At 44.2% G+C, this 16,064-nt stretch overlaps 2 protein-coding genes and 1 long non-coding RNA gene across 4 annotated transcripts; 2 read left to right on the top strand and 1 right to left on the bottom strand.

Annotated features, from left to right (window-relative positions):
- Positions 1-380: 380 nt before the first annotated feature.
- On the top strand, positions 381-2,181 carry LOC134039974 (putative nuclease HARBI1). The gene is given in 6 exon segments (XM_062486199.1): positions 381-482; positions 840-1,278; positions 1,360-1,475; positions 1,620-1,731; positions 1,810-2,056; positions 2,058-2,181. Coding segments are annotated over 6 exon segments (1,140 nt in total).
- Positions 2,182-2,608: 427 nt separating this feature from the next.
- On the bottom strand, positions 2,609-3,955 carry LOC134039580 (uncharacterized). 2 transcript variants are annotated; one of them, XM_062485542.1, is made up of 7 exons: positions 3,682-3,955; positions 3,437-3,610; positions 3,295-3,368; positions 3,129-3,179; positions 2,978-3,052; positions 2,758-2,877; positions 2,609-2,651 (listed from the first exon to the last, which is right to left on the bottom strand). In XM_062485542.1, exons 1-7 carry the CDS (start codon positions 3,812-3,814, stop codon positions 2,640-2,642), a joined length of 639 nt encoding a protein of 212 aa, XP_062341526.1. In that variant the 5' UTR covers positions 3,815-3,955; the 3' UTR covers positions 2,609-2,639. The 2 variants fall into 2 exon arrangements, with proteins under 2 accessions (XP_062341526.1, XP_062341525.1); XM_062485541.1 differs by having other exon boundaries at positions 2,609-2,877.
- Positions 3,956-12,449: 8,494 nt separating this feature from the next.
- Positions 12,450-12,740, top strand: LOC134039660 (uncharacterized). Its single transcript, XR_009932810.1, has 2 exons — positions 12,450-12,496; positions 12,527-12,740. It is a non-coding gene; the product is annotated as an uncharacterized LOC134039660 (long non-coding RNA).
- Positions 12,741-16,064: the final 3,324 nt, after the last annotated feature.

The raw sequence follows: 16,064 nt of genomic DNA on the forward strand, positions 1-16,064 counted from the left end.
GGCTCCTTTATTCATTTAAGTGCTGTCTAGGGCTATCAGATAACGCCTCTATCTGCGGTTATTTAGTTTCATCCTTATCGTAGAGCTCTGCCATATGTGGCTGTGAGTGTGAGGCTTCATAAACACTGGTGACTCTTTCACCATCTGTCAAGGACTGTCATTTGTCAATACGTCGATACATCCATACGAAGGAGGAAAACCAGCCTTTTAACACACAGAGGAACATATTCAACATGGAATGTCAGCTGTACAGAGTAAATGTATATGGCCAATAGTATGTGGCCCTTGGTCAGTAAATGGACACCCATAACTGCCTTCACATTTCTGGAAGAGTTTTCCAGTAGAAATTGGAAAGTTGTTGCAGGATGATCCCATTCAGGATGATCCCATTCAGCCACAAGAGCATTAGGGACATCCTGTCTCAGCTTGATGATGCTCTCATGCACAAAGAGAGGTCCATACAGCAGAGGTCTTCAACCCTGGTCCTCAGGGACCCCCTGTCCTGCATGTTTTAGATGTTTCCCTGCTCCAACACACCTGATTCAAATGAATGGTTGTTACCAGGCTTCTGCTGAGCTAGATAACGACCCACTTATTTGAATCAGGTGGCACCTATTGTTTTTGTTAGTTTTATTAGGGGCCAAGCAGGGGGGTATTCGTCGTAGCTCGCTAAGCGGTTTAGCGAGCTAATTTTCAGGCTAAGATAAAAAACGCCCCTCTTTTTGGTTCGTGGAAGCAACTTTGGATAAATCACCATGGTAACATATCAATTAGCACTAACCTGCTCCAGAGCAGGCTAACATAAGTGTAGCTAGATAAGCTTGCCACACCCCCGAAAGAAAACATGGCAAGCTCCCTTTTTGAGAGACCCAGTTGACGAAGGAGCTATTCTAGTTCGATTAGCTTTCCATACCGATAGAGTTATTTGCGATCGCCAAGATCCTTTGTGTCACACGGATGAGTTTCTGTTTGAGCGATATCGATTCAGCCGACAAGGACTCATTTATTTGCAAGACCTTCTCGGGCCCTACATTGCAAATCTCACACGCCGCAGCAGAGCTTTAACTGTGCTTCAGACTCTCTGCATAGCCTTGAGGTTTTTTGCGTCAGGTACATTTTTATACAGTGTAGGCGATGCAGAAAACATTGGCAAAGCCGCAGCATGTGTTGCTGTAAGAAAAGTGTACTTGGCGCTCAACCAGCTGATGAATAAATTCATCATATTCCCAGGCCATGTCCCAGTCAATGACATCAAAGAGGGATTTTATGCAATTGCAGGTATTTGAGTAAATAAATATTTTACCATTTCATGAAAATGCATTCTTATCACTATTCATTACGGAGCTTATCATTATGCAGAGTTTCCTAATGTCATTGGCGCAGTGGACTGCACCCATATCCGCCTGAAAAAGCCCTCTGGGCCAAACGAGGCCGATTTCGTGAATAGAAAGGGCTTTCACAGCCTTAATGTGCAGGTACTTATTACATAATTTTCCTCAAATTACATTGCTCTAAAAACAATCATTTGTCTTTGACAATATACATGGACCTTGCAATTGCCTGCTGTAGGCTACCCATGTACTGTACAATACCCATGACTTGACTGCAATTCATCTTAGATGATCTGTGACTCCACCTGCCTGATCACAAATGTTGAGGTCAAGTGGCCGGGGTCTGTCCACGACTCCCGGATATTCCGAGACTCCACACTATGCCACAGCTTTGAGCAAGGTATAGCAAATCTCATGTCATTCAGAAATTTATTATTTTATGTAGAGGTGATCCAACATTGTTCATATCATATACTAGGTAACTATGATGGGCTCCTAATTGGAGACAGGGGTTACGCCTGCAGGCCCTGGTTCATGACCCCCTATCCCGAGCCAGCCCCAGGCCCTGAAGTGCGGTTCAACGGTGCTCTCGCTAGAACGAGGGCACGGATAGAGATGACCTTTGGCCTACTAAAGGGCAGATTTAATTGTCTGCGGGGGCTGAGGGTGGAACCGGACAGGGCCTGTGCGATCACGGTGGCATGTGCCGTGCTCCACAATGTGGCCACTCAGGAGGGAGAGGGTCCCAGTGATCGTGGCCCATCCTGAGGACGATGTGGAACCTATCCATCTAGATGAGCGATCTGGACCGGCTGCAAGGGACATAATTGCCCAGCATCATTTCAGATAGCTGTCCAGATGACTTTGGGTAATGTTGGACTCATTTCATGTTCTTTATGTTTGCATGTTTCATTTATATGGTTAGCCACCCTCTTTGCTTTTAAGTTACCCATTAATAGTCCATCCTCAGCCATCATCGAGTCCATCCCAACTCAGTCTGGTTTGCACCTCCACTGCCAAGGACCAAGGCAGACTGCAGCAGATCATTTGGTCCCACCCTGACCTGTTCCACTCCAGGACCAGCAAGAGAGCAGGCAGGATCATTGCTGACTGATGACTAAATGTAAATGTAACAAGGGGCTCACAAACAAGCCCCCTGTGCCACACTGACTCTGGGACCCCCGCACACAATGCACTGCAGTTTGCATCCTTATTCATTCAATTCATTCTGATTCTGAATAGAGGAACATGCTGAAGAATAATGTAAGAGATCCATGTTGTACAATAAAGCCTTTATTTTTTTCCCCTTTATTGGTTATCCTGTAAATGAAGGTGCACAAGAAATAAGATTTTCAGTTTAGTTACAATTCATGGCAAAGCTCACAAATACTTTAGCCAAAGCTTTGCTTTACAGGGTTAGACTTACATTCAGCTGCCGTTTAAGCAATTTAACCTCCAAATCCAGCTTCATTGAGCTTAAGTGGAGGTTGTGAATCTTGGCACGCAAGTAGCGCTTATATAGCGTGCGCACATCTTCAGTGTCAGTCTGGAAAAAAGACAAACCATTCATAACTTTGTTCAGTGTGGTGGTCAGATGCCAACTAAACTCAGACCTCACAATGTGAGGGTATTTAATGAGAACTCACCTCCCCATCCCCAGTTCCCAAAGAGCGAGAGGGGCCAGGCTCCGGCGGAGCAGGCCGTGGTCCAGCAGGATTTGCCTAAAGGAATGCATTGATGTAGTGAGTGCCAGGAGTGAGTGGGATAGGAGTATTAGTTAACACAACTTGCATTTACCAAATCGCTGGAGAAGGCGGAAAGTGTGTCCTCATCGTCTAGACCAACCTCCTGTTAGTGAATTAGGAATTATTAGGAACTGTGGGAAAGTGCCTTCGGTTTGAAAAGACTCACACTATGAACATGTTTCGAATCATTACACAATGATGCAGCAATATCAACTTACATCAGTGGGCTCCTCTCCCCTGACCAACAACACATTGGGAGGTGGCTGCAGGAGTGTGATCGAGCCTCCGGCCACTGCAAAATGTGACGATGGTTAACCAAATGACTAATTATGAAGGAAACTCAGAATGAAGTGCACCTACCTTGGACATACGGATTCTCTCCTGCCACCACCTCTCCAGAGGAGCTGCCCCCAGCTATGCCCTGCATGATTGGCCTACCCCTGTTGTTGGCCAAGGCAAGCTCCTCAGCAGGGGTTAGCTCAGGACCTCGGGGTCCTCCCCCCGTCTTCAGCATATCCGCCTTTTTCTTGTTTGCTAAAATATGAAGGATATGACACTGACAAGCTGTTCAATACATTACCATGGCACATATTGTATTGACTCACCAGCCTGAATGATGTTTTTGTGCTTCACTTTAACTTGCTCCCAATTTCTTTTAGTGGCCGGGTTGCAACTACATGGGGGTTGAAAGCACTCATAATTATATGACAGTGTTATTAGTACACCATACCATATCATTATTGTTGGAAATGATTAAAGTGGACTCATGATACAGAGAGAATCTAACACAGTTTCTTTTCACTGCTTCAATTGATTGAATAATACATAGCCTACATACATACTGTGATCCGCCCATACACAGATTTGCACATGCATATTCAAACTCTATACTTCTATATGGTCATCTACACATACATGCATATGCACATATATAGTACATGATAAATAAGCGCTTTCAGTACATACATCATCATAAGTGTCTATGAATTCGTATCAATTAGATACTCTTTGGCCTTGGTTTTATCTAGGCCTACTTATTCTGTAAGAGTTGAGATCATTATTTTCCCTAGCAAGATCTCATTCGATGATTAATTTCCATTAAGCCTACTGCCAGCAGGCACATTTAAAGAAATGTGATCTGATTGGGTTAATGAGGCACTTAAGATGAGCCTATACATTTTCCCAAAACTTACATTTAGCTTATCGGCAATTTTTTGCCAAGCTGCCTGTCTTGCTCTGGCAGCAGTGGCGGTGTATGACTTAGCCATTATTATTTCTTTATAGTCTTCGTAGAGACTCATTATTATCGTTTGCTCCGATGGCGAGAATGTCACCGCTCTCTCTTTAACGTTTGTCATTTCCGCCATAATACCGTTAGAAAATCACGGTTTTGGGGATCAACCTTTCCTGCCTTTTGAAGTACATTTACATTTAGTCATTTAGCAGACGCTCTTATCCAGAGCGACTTACAGTAAGTACAGGGACATTCCCCCGAGGCAAATAGGGTGAAGTGCCTTGCCCAAGGACACAACGTCAGTTGGCATGACCGGGAATCGAACTGGCAACCTTCGGATTACTACCCCGATTCCCTCACCGCTCAGCCAACTGACTCTCTGAAGTAGTCTAAGAGCGTCTGCTAAAATGACTAAATGTAAATGTAAATGTAAATGTAAGTAGGACGTGCACATGCAATTTCCCTGATAAGTTTAGCCTGATTGAAATTAACCACATGATTTGGATGCGGATCATCCGTTAACGAACCGATATTTGCTGTTCTCACTCATCTCGCTAATGTTAACGGGCTAAAGGGACAATTGATTAACTTAGCTTCAACCCTTACGACGAACGGGGCCTCTATTGGCACCTATTGTTTTTTTAGTTTTATTATTATTAGGGGCACCTGGCCTTGTCTCTGCGACGGTTTACCGTATGGATACGAAACTTTGGAAATGTCATCGCGAGCATGTCATCTAATCATCTTTCTACCACAATCACCTTGATATGTCAAAATATGACTGAATTACAGGTGTTTATACTTGGGTCAAATCTGACAAAGCTCGTCACGGGAGAAACGGCTTCATTTTTTTAATATAGTAACCGAACACAGCATTTCCCAGCAGCGAGAATAGCTCACTGGGATAAGATGTGCTCCTTTGAAACGCAAGGTCGTAGGATCGATTCCAGCCACAATCGTCAAGCATGTCATGATACAGGATTATCTGTTTAGCGAAGCCAGGTACGCCACAGTAGCTGTCTGGCAGTATAATGGTAACGATAACGTTTAATCATCTTCCTACCACAATCACCTTGTACACCTAGTATCTTTAGCTACTGAATTTCCATATCGAATGCTGCTCGGCCCCTTCATTGCTGCTTGCAGCTATATTTATTATTATTATTATGCATAGCGATTGGTGCGAAGTTTTGAAATTTGGCACACTGATTTGGAACGGTCTCCTGATTATTGTCACCAAGTTTCATGTCGATCCCTGAAGCACTGTAGCGCCACCAAGGCGTCAAAGTTGGAGGTGTGTTTACGGCCATAAATTTTGAACCATGAGGCCGTTTTTCTTAAGTGAGGTTTCATCGGATTCCTTAGACGCAGACGATTCGAATGAACCCTATGGCGTCATTGTCGTCCCAAAGGTTTTTCCGTCATTTGTATTTTAAGAAATGCCAACTTTTTCAAAGTCCTCCTAGGCCGTTGCTCCGATTTTCATGAAAATTGTAAGAGATCATCTTCAGACCATGCCGTCACAAAGTTATCAAAATGGTAGCGATAAGTCAAACCGTTCACGAGTTACACACAAACGATTTTGACAAAGAGCACGCCATAGCGGAAGTGAGGCCTTGTTTCTGCGACGGTTTACCGTATGGAGACGAAACTTTGGAAATGTCATTGCGAGCATGTCATCTAATCATCTTCCTCCCACAATCACCTTGATATGTCAAAATATGACTGAATTACAGCTGTTTATACTTGGGTCAAATCTGACAACGCTCGCCACGGGGGAAACGGCTTCCTTTTTTTTATAAAGTAACCGAACACAGGGTTTCCCGGCAGCGAGAATAGCTCTCTGGGATAAGACGGGCTCCTTTGTAACCTAAGGTCCTAGGATCAAATCCAGCCACAGTCATCAAGCCAGTCTTGATACCGGATCATCTGTTTAGCGAAGCCAGGTACACCACAGTAGCTGTCTAACAGTATAATCACAATGGTAACGATAACGTTTCATTGTCAGAGGATTTATAGTCAAGAAGAAGCGGATTCATTGTGCTTTGTAGATATAACGCTGCTACATATTTACCAAACGCATCGGCTTATCGTTACAAAACTCGGTATACGTCTTTTGCGCAACGCCGTGAAGGTAATCAAAAGTTTCGGGGTAGCGCCACCGCGTTGCCGAAAAGTATATTGCGATTTTTAAAAAGCGAATAATTTTTATTACAAGTTTTGCTGTGCTTCTTTAGCTACTGAATTTCCATATCGAATGCTGCTTGGCCCCTTCATTGCTGCTTGCAGCTATATTTAGGGTTCCTCCGGTAGGAGGAAACCTATTGTTGGGTGTGCTCAAGCCTTCGGCGAGAGCACAACCTTTGTTCTCTCACATATATATTATTATTATTATTATTATTTTTATTTATTTTTTCCCCCCTAAAACTCAGTCAATATTTGGCCTACATAGACAACGTAGGTGTCAAAAGTTTCGTCTTGGTAGCGATTGAGTTGCTTCTATTGGAATTTACGTTCCGTTGTATGGTTTAAGTGGAAATTAAGTTTTTGTGGCGAAAAGTGAAGCTAACGGTGGCTAATTTGCTAGCCACAGTCACTGACGTTACTAACGTCACTACGTCACTAACGTCACGAAAACACGCGTGACTACCTTTTGCAGAACATTCGTTTCTAACTATTTATTACTTTGTGATATGACACACAATTGTGATGTGTAATGTACAGTATAAGCTGATATTATTAAGGAAGTACATCAACTTTCGGAAACAGTAGTCTACTATTTCACTGAAGTATTAGCATCATGACATTAGCCTGTGTTGCCCGGGCAACACATACTACAGTGGTCTATGATGTAGCGTTATCTGTTTTCAATCGTTAAAATAAACATTCCTCACATATACATTTTCGTTGTAGGATTTATTATGACATTAGATTACAAGTAAACGATTTGTGAGTGAAATTATCATTACCTGTGGTTTCAATCCAGTGTATCACTGCAACGCTGTAGCCTACGCGAGACACTACAAAAACATCTACACAGCTGTAGGAAGTCAAACGGCGACAGAACATGTTCGGCACTCCCCTTACTTAAATCAAAAGTCTATCTAACTACTAACCTGAACTTCATTGCCACAGCCTAAACTTTGTCAATCTGTTCATGAAAATAATTAATTTCAGCCTAAACCGTACAACGGAACGTTAAATCCAATTCAACCAACGCAATCGCTACCGAGACGAACACAGCAGTAGTCTAGTACTGTACCGTAGTAGTACAATTTACCGGGGCAGCTTCTCCACACAGGGCTATATCGCATTTTGCGTTGTTACTGACAATGATCGCTACCAGTGAGCTTTTTATGAATGAGCGATTTTCCACTAAATAAATGTCAAGCTTATTTACGTTTTTGGGGGCATATTTTCAGTTAGCAGATGGTACTGTTTGAATCGCGATTCCATCTTCTACTGCCGGTAACGTCGTAGAATAATCTTCAAAGGGGGTTCTTTATTCATGAATGAATGCAATATGAGTAGGCTAAATGCCTGAAAATATCACGAGAAGGGAAAACTTAAAAGGACGTTTAAGTCTTAGAGATTAGGTCAATTTGTACACCGGTCTGCCAAATGTATTCGTTTTGATTCAACGATGAGGCTGCCTCTTGCAGGGGAAATGAGAAGACATCTATTTCATTCTACACTTCACTCGTATTTTCAGTTGTAAATGAGCAGCAAAAAAAATGCTTTTAAATCTATGTAATCTTTATAAATAATAAGTATGCATTTTTATATAAAATACAGAAATATCAGTTGTAAAAATGTCATTAAAAAACGGACCCCTGTCCAACCGACGCAAGCAAGCACACCCTACAATTTCCCCAGAAATTGTACCCTCTCTAGTTACAATTGTAGTGGGCCATTAGATCTGTTTTAAAAGTTCAGGGGTGTAATTTGTTGGATATGAAGCCCCCACCCTCCACTCCAGAGACAGTTGGTGACAGAGAGGTGCAGACATTAAGTTAAACATAGTAATGCGTTAAGAGTAGAGTAAAAAATACAGATCCCCCCCTTTTTGAATAAAGTTCGACTGATCTGATTTGTTGATTTCTGTTGCTATGAAAACCAGTTTAGCCAAGCTAACTAATTGTTAGCTAGCTTGCATTACCATTCAATAGCTAACAAAACATTAGTAAAAATAGCTTGCTAATCGAGCAGAACTTGTTAATGCAGGAGACTCATAGCATGTCACTAGCATCTCGTCATATCACGCAGTTGGAGCACAGCTAAATAATCAGCTGTCAGCGCTCTTGAGTACCCAGCATGCAGTGCGGCATGTCAAAAAACGCAAAGATTTGTGGAAAATAGTTCGGTTACAACGGCCATGCGAGGGATTTCAGTTGTTGTCTTCGTTCAGTTAGATGTTTGTAATGTTATTGTTTGTTAGTTAATATAATCTTGTTGGTCACCCTGAGTGTGCATGTCGTGTAGTTTAATGGGAACAGAGAGTCGGTCATTTTACTATCAGAGGCTACACTCGCAAGGAGCTGGACGTGGGCTGTACCCTGGCTAGTTGCCTATGAGGCTGTTCTTGAGATCTAGTCAAGAAGAATAACTGTGGTTATCAAGTCTTCTTTGAGAAATTTTTAAGACAATATTGCGGTTGATATGTATTGATTGTGGGAGGTAATTTTTGGACTACATCTAAACCTCATTTCGCTGCTGCAGCATTTCTGCTTTGGCATGACCTTCGCTGGGAGAGAGGGAAACAGCATGGATGGTGATAGTGTGCGGGCAGATGTGTCTTTATATAGGGTGAAATGGAATGAGAAATGCCATACAAAATGTCTGAAATGGGTGTATTTATGTAAGTGTCCACATTGCCTCAATATCTTTGTGTCAATAAATCAAATATAATTTTGACAGATGGTTTTTCAAACCTTATTGGCTTCAATGTGACATCATTCTAATGTACCATGCGCAATTTTATGCAATTTTACCTTGAAATGTCAACCGTTTCTTAACCTTTGTCCCAAAGCTCATGCCCTTTCTACTCATGCAATCTCAACAGTTGGTGTGTAGCAGAGAGGATAGAGAGACTGACTTGTGACCTTATGCTCATGAGTTCAAATCCCCATTCAGCCTATTGTTGTTGGCCAAACATGAAGTAGTTTTGCTCTCTTGTTGTCCAACTCTCCATCTTTAACAGTGCACATGTTTATAATATTTTGCCATTTTGCGGAGGAACCCGCATCGCTGCTTGCAGCTATATTTATTAATATAGCTGCAAGCAGCAATGTGGTGGCCAAGCAGGTCAGATAAACCAGAAGAAACTTTCGACATCTAGTGACTGCGGTCAGTGGCGCCTTAACCCTTGTGTTATCTTCGGGTCATTCTGACCCATCAGTCATTGTGACCCACTGTCGTATTGCGACAAATTTACCTCATACAAAAACAAAGTGAAGCATTTTCTTTTAACTGTCGGGCTGTCTCAGACCCCCCACATTGCAATGGTTAAAAGAAAATTATTTTTATTTGTTTTTGTATTGGGTGAAATTGGGTAAACACAACGATGGTTCGTTGTGAACCTTTGGGTCATGTGACCCGAAGGCAGCACGAGGGTTAATGCACGGGCTTACCTGGGCTTAAGCCCGGGGCCTCGACCAATCAGGGGCCTCTTAATAATAATACAAAATAATAATGATGATAAACGTCCGTATTCGCGATGTCATTACTCTGCTGTACAGTGGCATCTGGTGTTGTATGTGGAGGCAGGGGAGGCCCCCCCTCCCCCTTATATAAACAAAATGTAACAAAAACTAGAGAGGGTACAATTTGTAGGGTGTGCTTGCTTGCATCGGTTGCAGATGGGTCCATTTAATATGAAACAAGCTGAACCCCCTTTGAAACAAGCTATTCTAACAACGTTGTCACCGGCAGTATTTTTCAGATGGAATCGCGATTCAAACGGTACCATCTGCTAACTGAAAATATGCCCTCAAACGCGACTTTTTGGTCTCAGTCTAGAGCCCTGCGTGGAGAAGCTGAATTATGCTACGAGCAAGCTAGCCTAGCTGCTGTTGCTAGCCAAACTTCACTGAGGGGATTGTTTGAATGCGCCAGAAATTAACGTTTCTTTTGACAAAGTTTAGGCTGTGGCATTGAATACAGCGACGCACCACACAAGCTTGAGTTTAAATACATAATTTATTGTGACATTACTTACTGTACATGCAAGTCTTGAATTGCTTAAATGTATAATGCTGCTAGTACACCACGGCACGATACAATACTTGCTGTGCAACAGCAATGCACGTTGTATCCATGCGTCATTGCTAACGTGTGCTGACGTTGTGACGTAGGCTAGCACTGAGTTCCCTTCGTTGACACAAGGCACTTTTTACCACAAAAACTGAATTTCAGCCTAAACCGTGCAACGGAATGTAAATAACAATACAAGCAACTTGTGCGATTGTGCGATTAGCGTGTGGGGGGCCTACTGGCTACCTATCATGGCCCGTATCAGATTCAAGACCCTGGTATTGACCTTCCGAGCAGTGAACAGGACTGCACCCGTCTACATCAAGTCTCTCCTGCAGCCTTACACCCCACCCGTCACCTACGGTCTTCTTCAGACAACCGCCTGGTGGTCCCACCGCTCAAGACCGCCCGGTCCCAACACAAGCTCTCCTCCTGTCTGGCCCCCCAGTGGTGGAATCAACTCCCCACCTCCATCAGAGACACTGACTGTCTCTACACCTTCAAGAAAAGGCTCAAGACGCACTTGTTCCGGGAGTACAACGGTACTTAGGAATGGTTCGCTTGACCCGATGTTAGTTTCCTCAAGGATCACAATGACTCTTGCTCAGAGACTTGTTGCTCTTGTGGTTAGTGGTGACTGATTTAAATTTTTTGTACTCGCTGTGATATATTGTTTTTATTATTGTTGCTTGTTTTTTCCACAGGTACACTTGCACGTATAGCGGTTCATGTTGTTTAATTGTAACTTGTTTAACTACATGCTCTTATGGTTCTTCCCTTTGGCACTTACTTTGGTTGTTCACAATGTGTGCTTCATGTTTTGGCTACTCGCAATGTTTTGTGGCTATCTTGTTGTTATGATCAGTGACCTATGCACTTTGTAAAGCTCTCTCTTGGAAGTCGCTTTGGATAAAAGCGTCTGCTAAATGAATAAATGTAAAGTAACATACTGCTAATCAATGCTGCTCTACCAATCACTACCTTATATACATATATACACATATATTATGTAATGCTCAATACTAAAACATGTATCCAATTGTGATCAATTGATTTAATAAAGAACATATGAGATCATGCAACAGGATGCTTTCTGTGCAAGTAAGGTTGTGCTGAAATGTATCTGTGTAAAGTAAGATCATGCTAAATTGTAACTTCGGTGTGTGGGCAAGAATGCCGATGTCAGGCAGACTGTTTTGGGAGGTGAGTTTGTGATGCTCAGGGACCGCAGTGACCACAATAGGGCCTCTCAGCGCTTGGGAGTAAAAGTGTCAACTTGGGAGATAAGGTAATGTTGGGACAGTAACTCTTCTCTGCTTAAGGACGGGTCAGATCAGCCGGACTGACCACCTTTGGATAAACTCTGTTCTGAGGTCACATTCCCTTGGAGACCCTGCCCCTGTCCCCCCTTTCACACTACCCCTCCCCTTGGAGACCCTGCCCCACCTGCATCCCCTTGGAGACCCTGCCCCACCTGCCCCACCTGCATTCCCTTGGAGACCCTGCCCCCCCCCCCTTTCACACTGGATGATCTACCCCTTCCCCTTGGAGACCCTGCCCCACCTTCCCCCATACATCATCGACCCTGGCCTGGTCTGCCTCACCCCTTCTCCTGGAGACACGACCCCCCCCTTCCTTGGAAGCGCAGCTCCCATCTCCCTGCACGCCATCAGGACCTTGGGGTGATCTACTCCCTTCCCTGGAGCCCCCCTCCCTTGGATTACCTCAGACCTGTGGGTCTTGTCTGCCCCCCCCCCCTCCCTGAGTAGACCTGTGGGTCTTCTCCACCAACTCCCTCTCCGAACATCACCAGATCCTTGGACTGTCCACTTTGTGCCACCATGAACGCCCTGGACATTTAATTGGACAACCACATTCCCACCCCACGGTCTTCTGACCAATCACCTATCACAGACCTCCCTCTCTGGGGGGGGGTAGAAGACCTGTCTCCCGAGGACAGGGAGACAGAACTTGGTGTGGGCAGAACTCTCTCTGATCTCTGTCACGACCACTTTCTCAACGAAGGCCTTCGTTTGTTCTATTCTGAGACTCTGTTATGAGACTGCTGTTGCATCATCGACTGATTCATTGTACTAGACTACAAACATCCTGGTGTGTTGTTTTCATTGTGTATCTTGTGATTGCATCATTACTTACATTAAACTACAAATAACTTGGTCCGATATTTAACCTTGTATTATTCTCCACTACCCAGTTACACAATCCTTAACATTACGAAGCTTTTGTTCGTAGTAACGCCAACTGCAGTAAACCTTTCGTGACCCCGGTTTGGCTGTTCGTGACAGTCGGCTATGACAGTGTTGAGCCTCGATTTTTGCAGATTTCTGTGAAACTTGCTTAAAGAAAAATAATCTAGCTAGATTATGTACACTTTAAGTTCAGTGTACATACCTTGTTTGGCCAATTTGGTCGATTGTGGAAAAAAGTAGAACCGTTTTTAGTTATGGAGAGCCATCGCGCTAGCTTGGAATAGCGTTATCGCACTCATTACTTAAGTGGTCATAACTTTAAAACAAAATAGTCTATCTTAAACGTGTCTGCTGTTCTGAATTCACGACAGAATTGCGCACTCTAACTTATCCTCTATCTTGTATTGAAAGTGGTTAAAAATTAGGTTTTCTAAAAAAGTATTGACGACGGAGAAGACTTTTGTCAGGATGGCTCCATGAAATCGTCTTGATAAAGGATGATTTGCCTAACATAATCATATCAATATTTACATCATTAGAAAGCCCTACATCTTGTCTTCAAAATTATATAAACAGTTCAGGTCTGTTATTTGAAAAAGTCTGCATATTCAGGCAGGAAAATGTAAAAATTGACGCAGTGAGAAACAGTTCTGTCAGTGCATGACGTCACAATGGAATTTGACTTGAATCAGAATCAGAATCATAATGGGATTTATTCGCCATGAAAGTTTGCACAGACAAGGAATTTGCTTTGGCAGGAAGGTGCATACAATGAACATATAGGGACCTAAAATTTAAATATGTGGACTATCTATACTAAGGGTACATAAACTAGCAGTACTAAGTGGGAGCACCTTCTCAGCAGTGCGGATGATACGCTGCAGCCTGCTCTTGTCCTTGGCAGTGGCAGCAGCGTACCAGACGGTGATGGAGGAGGTGAGGATGGACTCAATGATGGCTGAGTAGAAGTGCACCATCATTGTCTTTGGCAGGTTGAACTTCTTCAGCTGCCGAAGGAAGTACATCCTCTGTTGTGCTTTCTTGATGAGGGAGCTGATGTTCAGTTCCCACTTGAGGTCCTGGGAGAGGATAGTGCCCAGGAAGCGGAAGGACTCCACAGTGTTGACTGGGGAGTCACACAGGGTGATGGGGGTGAGTGGGGCTGTGTTCTTCCTGAAGTCCACAACCATCTCCACTGTCTTAAGAGCATTGAGCTCTAAGTTGTTCTGGCTGCACCAGGTCACCAGGTTGGCCGCTTCCCACCTATAATCAGACTCGTCTCCACCAGAGATGAGCCCAATAAGGGTGGTGTCGTCCGCAAACTTCAGGAGTTTGACGGACGGATGACTGGAGGTGCAACTGTTGGTGTACAGGGAGAAGAGCAGAGGAGAAAGGACGCAGCCCTGAGGTGATCCGGTGCTGATGGACCGGGAGTCAGAGACTTGTGTTCCCAGCTTAACGCACTGCTTCCTGTCAGACAGAAAGTCTGTGATCCACCTGCAGGTGGAATCAGGCACGTTCAGCTGGGAGAGCTTGTCCTGAAGCAGGACGGGGATGATGGTATTGAAGGCAGAGCTGAAGTCCACAAACAGTCTTCATTACCACAGAGGTCAGGGCGACGGGTCTGTAGTCATTATGTCCTGTTGGCCTTGGCTTTTTGGGCACAGGGATGATGGTGGAGGACAGGCTGGCACATGGCATGTCTCAAGGGAGGTGTTAAAGATGTAGGTAAACACCGGAGACAGCTGGTCAGCGCAGTGCTTGAGGGTGGCTGGGGAGACAGAGTCCGGCCCAGCTGCTTTGCGGGGATTCTGCCTCTTGAAAAGTCTGTTAACTTCACCCTCCTGAATGGAGAGAGTCATCACTGTAGAGGGGGGGAGGTGGGAGGCCTCCTGGGTGGGAAGGGGTAGTTCAGGACTGTCCAAATGAAGCTTGCGCAAGTTCAGTCAGGCAAGACCGATCTCTGCACTCGGGCTTAATCGTAGTGTACACTACTCACTCCCCCCGCTAAGAACGCCCTACCTTCCCCCCGTTCCCTGGTCGGGCGGTCACTAGGGTTCAGGTCGATTAGCGCTCCCGCTATCAAATAATGGTGTCACATGATCTGTGCCTTTAAATATGATTCTCTCCCTGTGTAGTTTGTCCATGCTATCAAGTGCGCGACCCTCCACCACCCCGTCGCCGCCCGGTTCCTGTCTCAGTCTTCGGCTCGATTGGTCGTCGGCTGCCGCCACCGCCACCAGTGTCTGGACTCCGTGGGGGATTTTTCTTCGGGCGTTGGGCAGGCTCCCGTGGATCTATATAATTACATTTTACATTTAGTCATTTAGCAGACGCTCTTATCCAGAGCGACTTACAGTAAGTACAGGGACATTCCCCCGAGGCAAATAGGGTGAAGTGCCTTGCCCAAGGACACAACGTCAGTTGGCATGACCGGGAATCGAACTGGCAACCTTCGGATTACTACCCCGATTCCCTCACCGCTCAGCCAACTGACTCTCTGAAGTAGTCTAAGAGCGTCTGCTAAAATGACTAAATGTAAATGTAAATGTAAGTAGGACGTGCACATGCAATTTCCCTGATAAGTTTAGCCTGATTGAAATTAACCACATGATTTGGATGCGGATCATCCGTTAACGAACCGATATTTGCTGTTCTCACTCATCTCGCTAATGTTAACGGGCTAAAGGGACAATTGATTAACTTAGCTTCAACCCTTACGACGAACGGGGCCTCTATTGGCACCTATTGTTTTTTTAGTTTTATTATTATTAGGGGCACCTGGCCTTGTCTCTGCGACGGTTTACCGTATGGATACGAAACTTTGGAAATGTCATCGCGAGCATGTCATCTAATCATCTTTCTACCACAATCACCTTGATATGTCAAAATATGACTGAATTACAGGTGTTTATACTTGGGTCAAATCTGACAAAGCTCGTCACGGGAGAAACGGCTTCATTTTTTTAATATAGTAACCGAACACAGCATTTCCCAGCAGCGAGAATAGCTCACTGGGATAAGATGTGCTCCTTTGAAACGCAAGGTCGTAGGATCGATTCCAGCCACAATCGTCAAGCATGTCATGATACAGGATTATCTGTTTAGCGAAGCCAGGTACGCCACAGTAGCTGTCTGGCAGTATAATGGTAACGATAACGTTTAATCATCTTCCTACCACAATCACCTTGTACACCTAGTATCTTTAGCTACTGAATTTCCATATCGAATGCTGCTCGGCCCCTTCATTGCTGCTTGCAGCTATATTTATTATTATGCATAGCGATTGGTG

The sequence above is a fragment of the Osmerus eperlanus genome, chromosome 19 (genome assembly GCF_963692335.1).
Source record: "Osmerus eperlanus chromosome 19, fOsmEpe2.1, whole genome shotgun sequence".
Classification (NCBI taxonomy): domain Eukaryota; kingdom Metazoa; phylum Chordata; class Actinopteri; order Osmeriformes; family Osmeridae; genus Osmerus; species Osmerus eperlanus.

Excerpts from the sequence above, each read along its gene's own strand:
- LOC134039580 (XM_062485541.1), bottom strand. The coding sequence starts at position 3,814 with ATGATATGGTATGGTGTACTAATAACACTGTCATATAATTATGAGTGC. Across the intron at positions 3,611-3,681 it reads CAAAAACATCATTCAGGCTG|CAAACAAGAAAAAGGCGGAT; the intron begins GTGAGTCAATAC and ends TTCATATTTTAG. Across the intron at positions 3,180-3,294 it reads GGGGAGAGGAGCCCACTGAT|GAGGTTGGTCTAGACGATGA; the intron begins GTAAGTTGATAT and ends ATTCACTAACAG.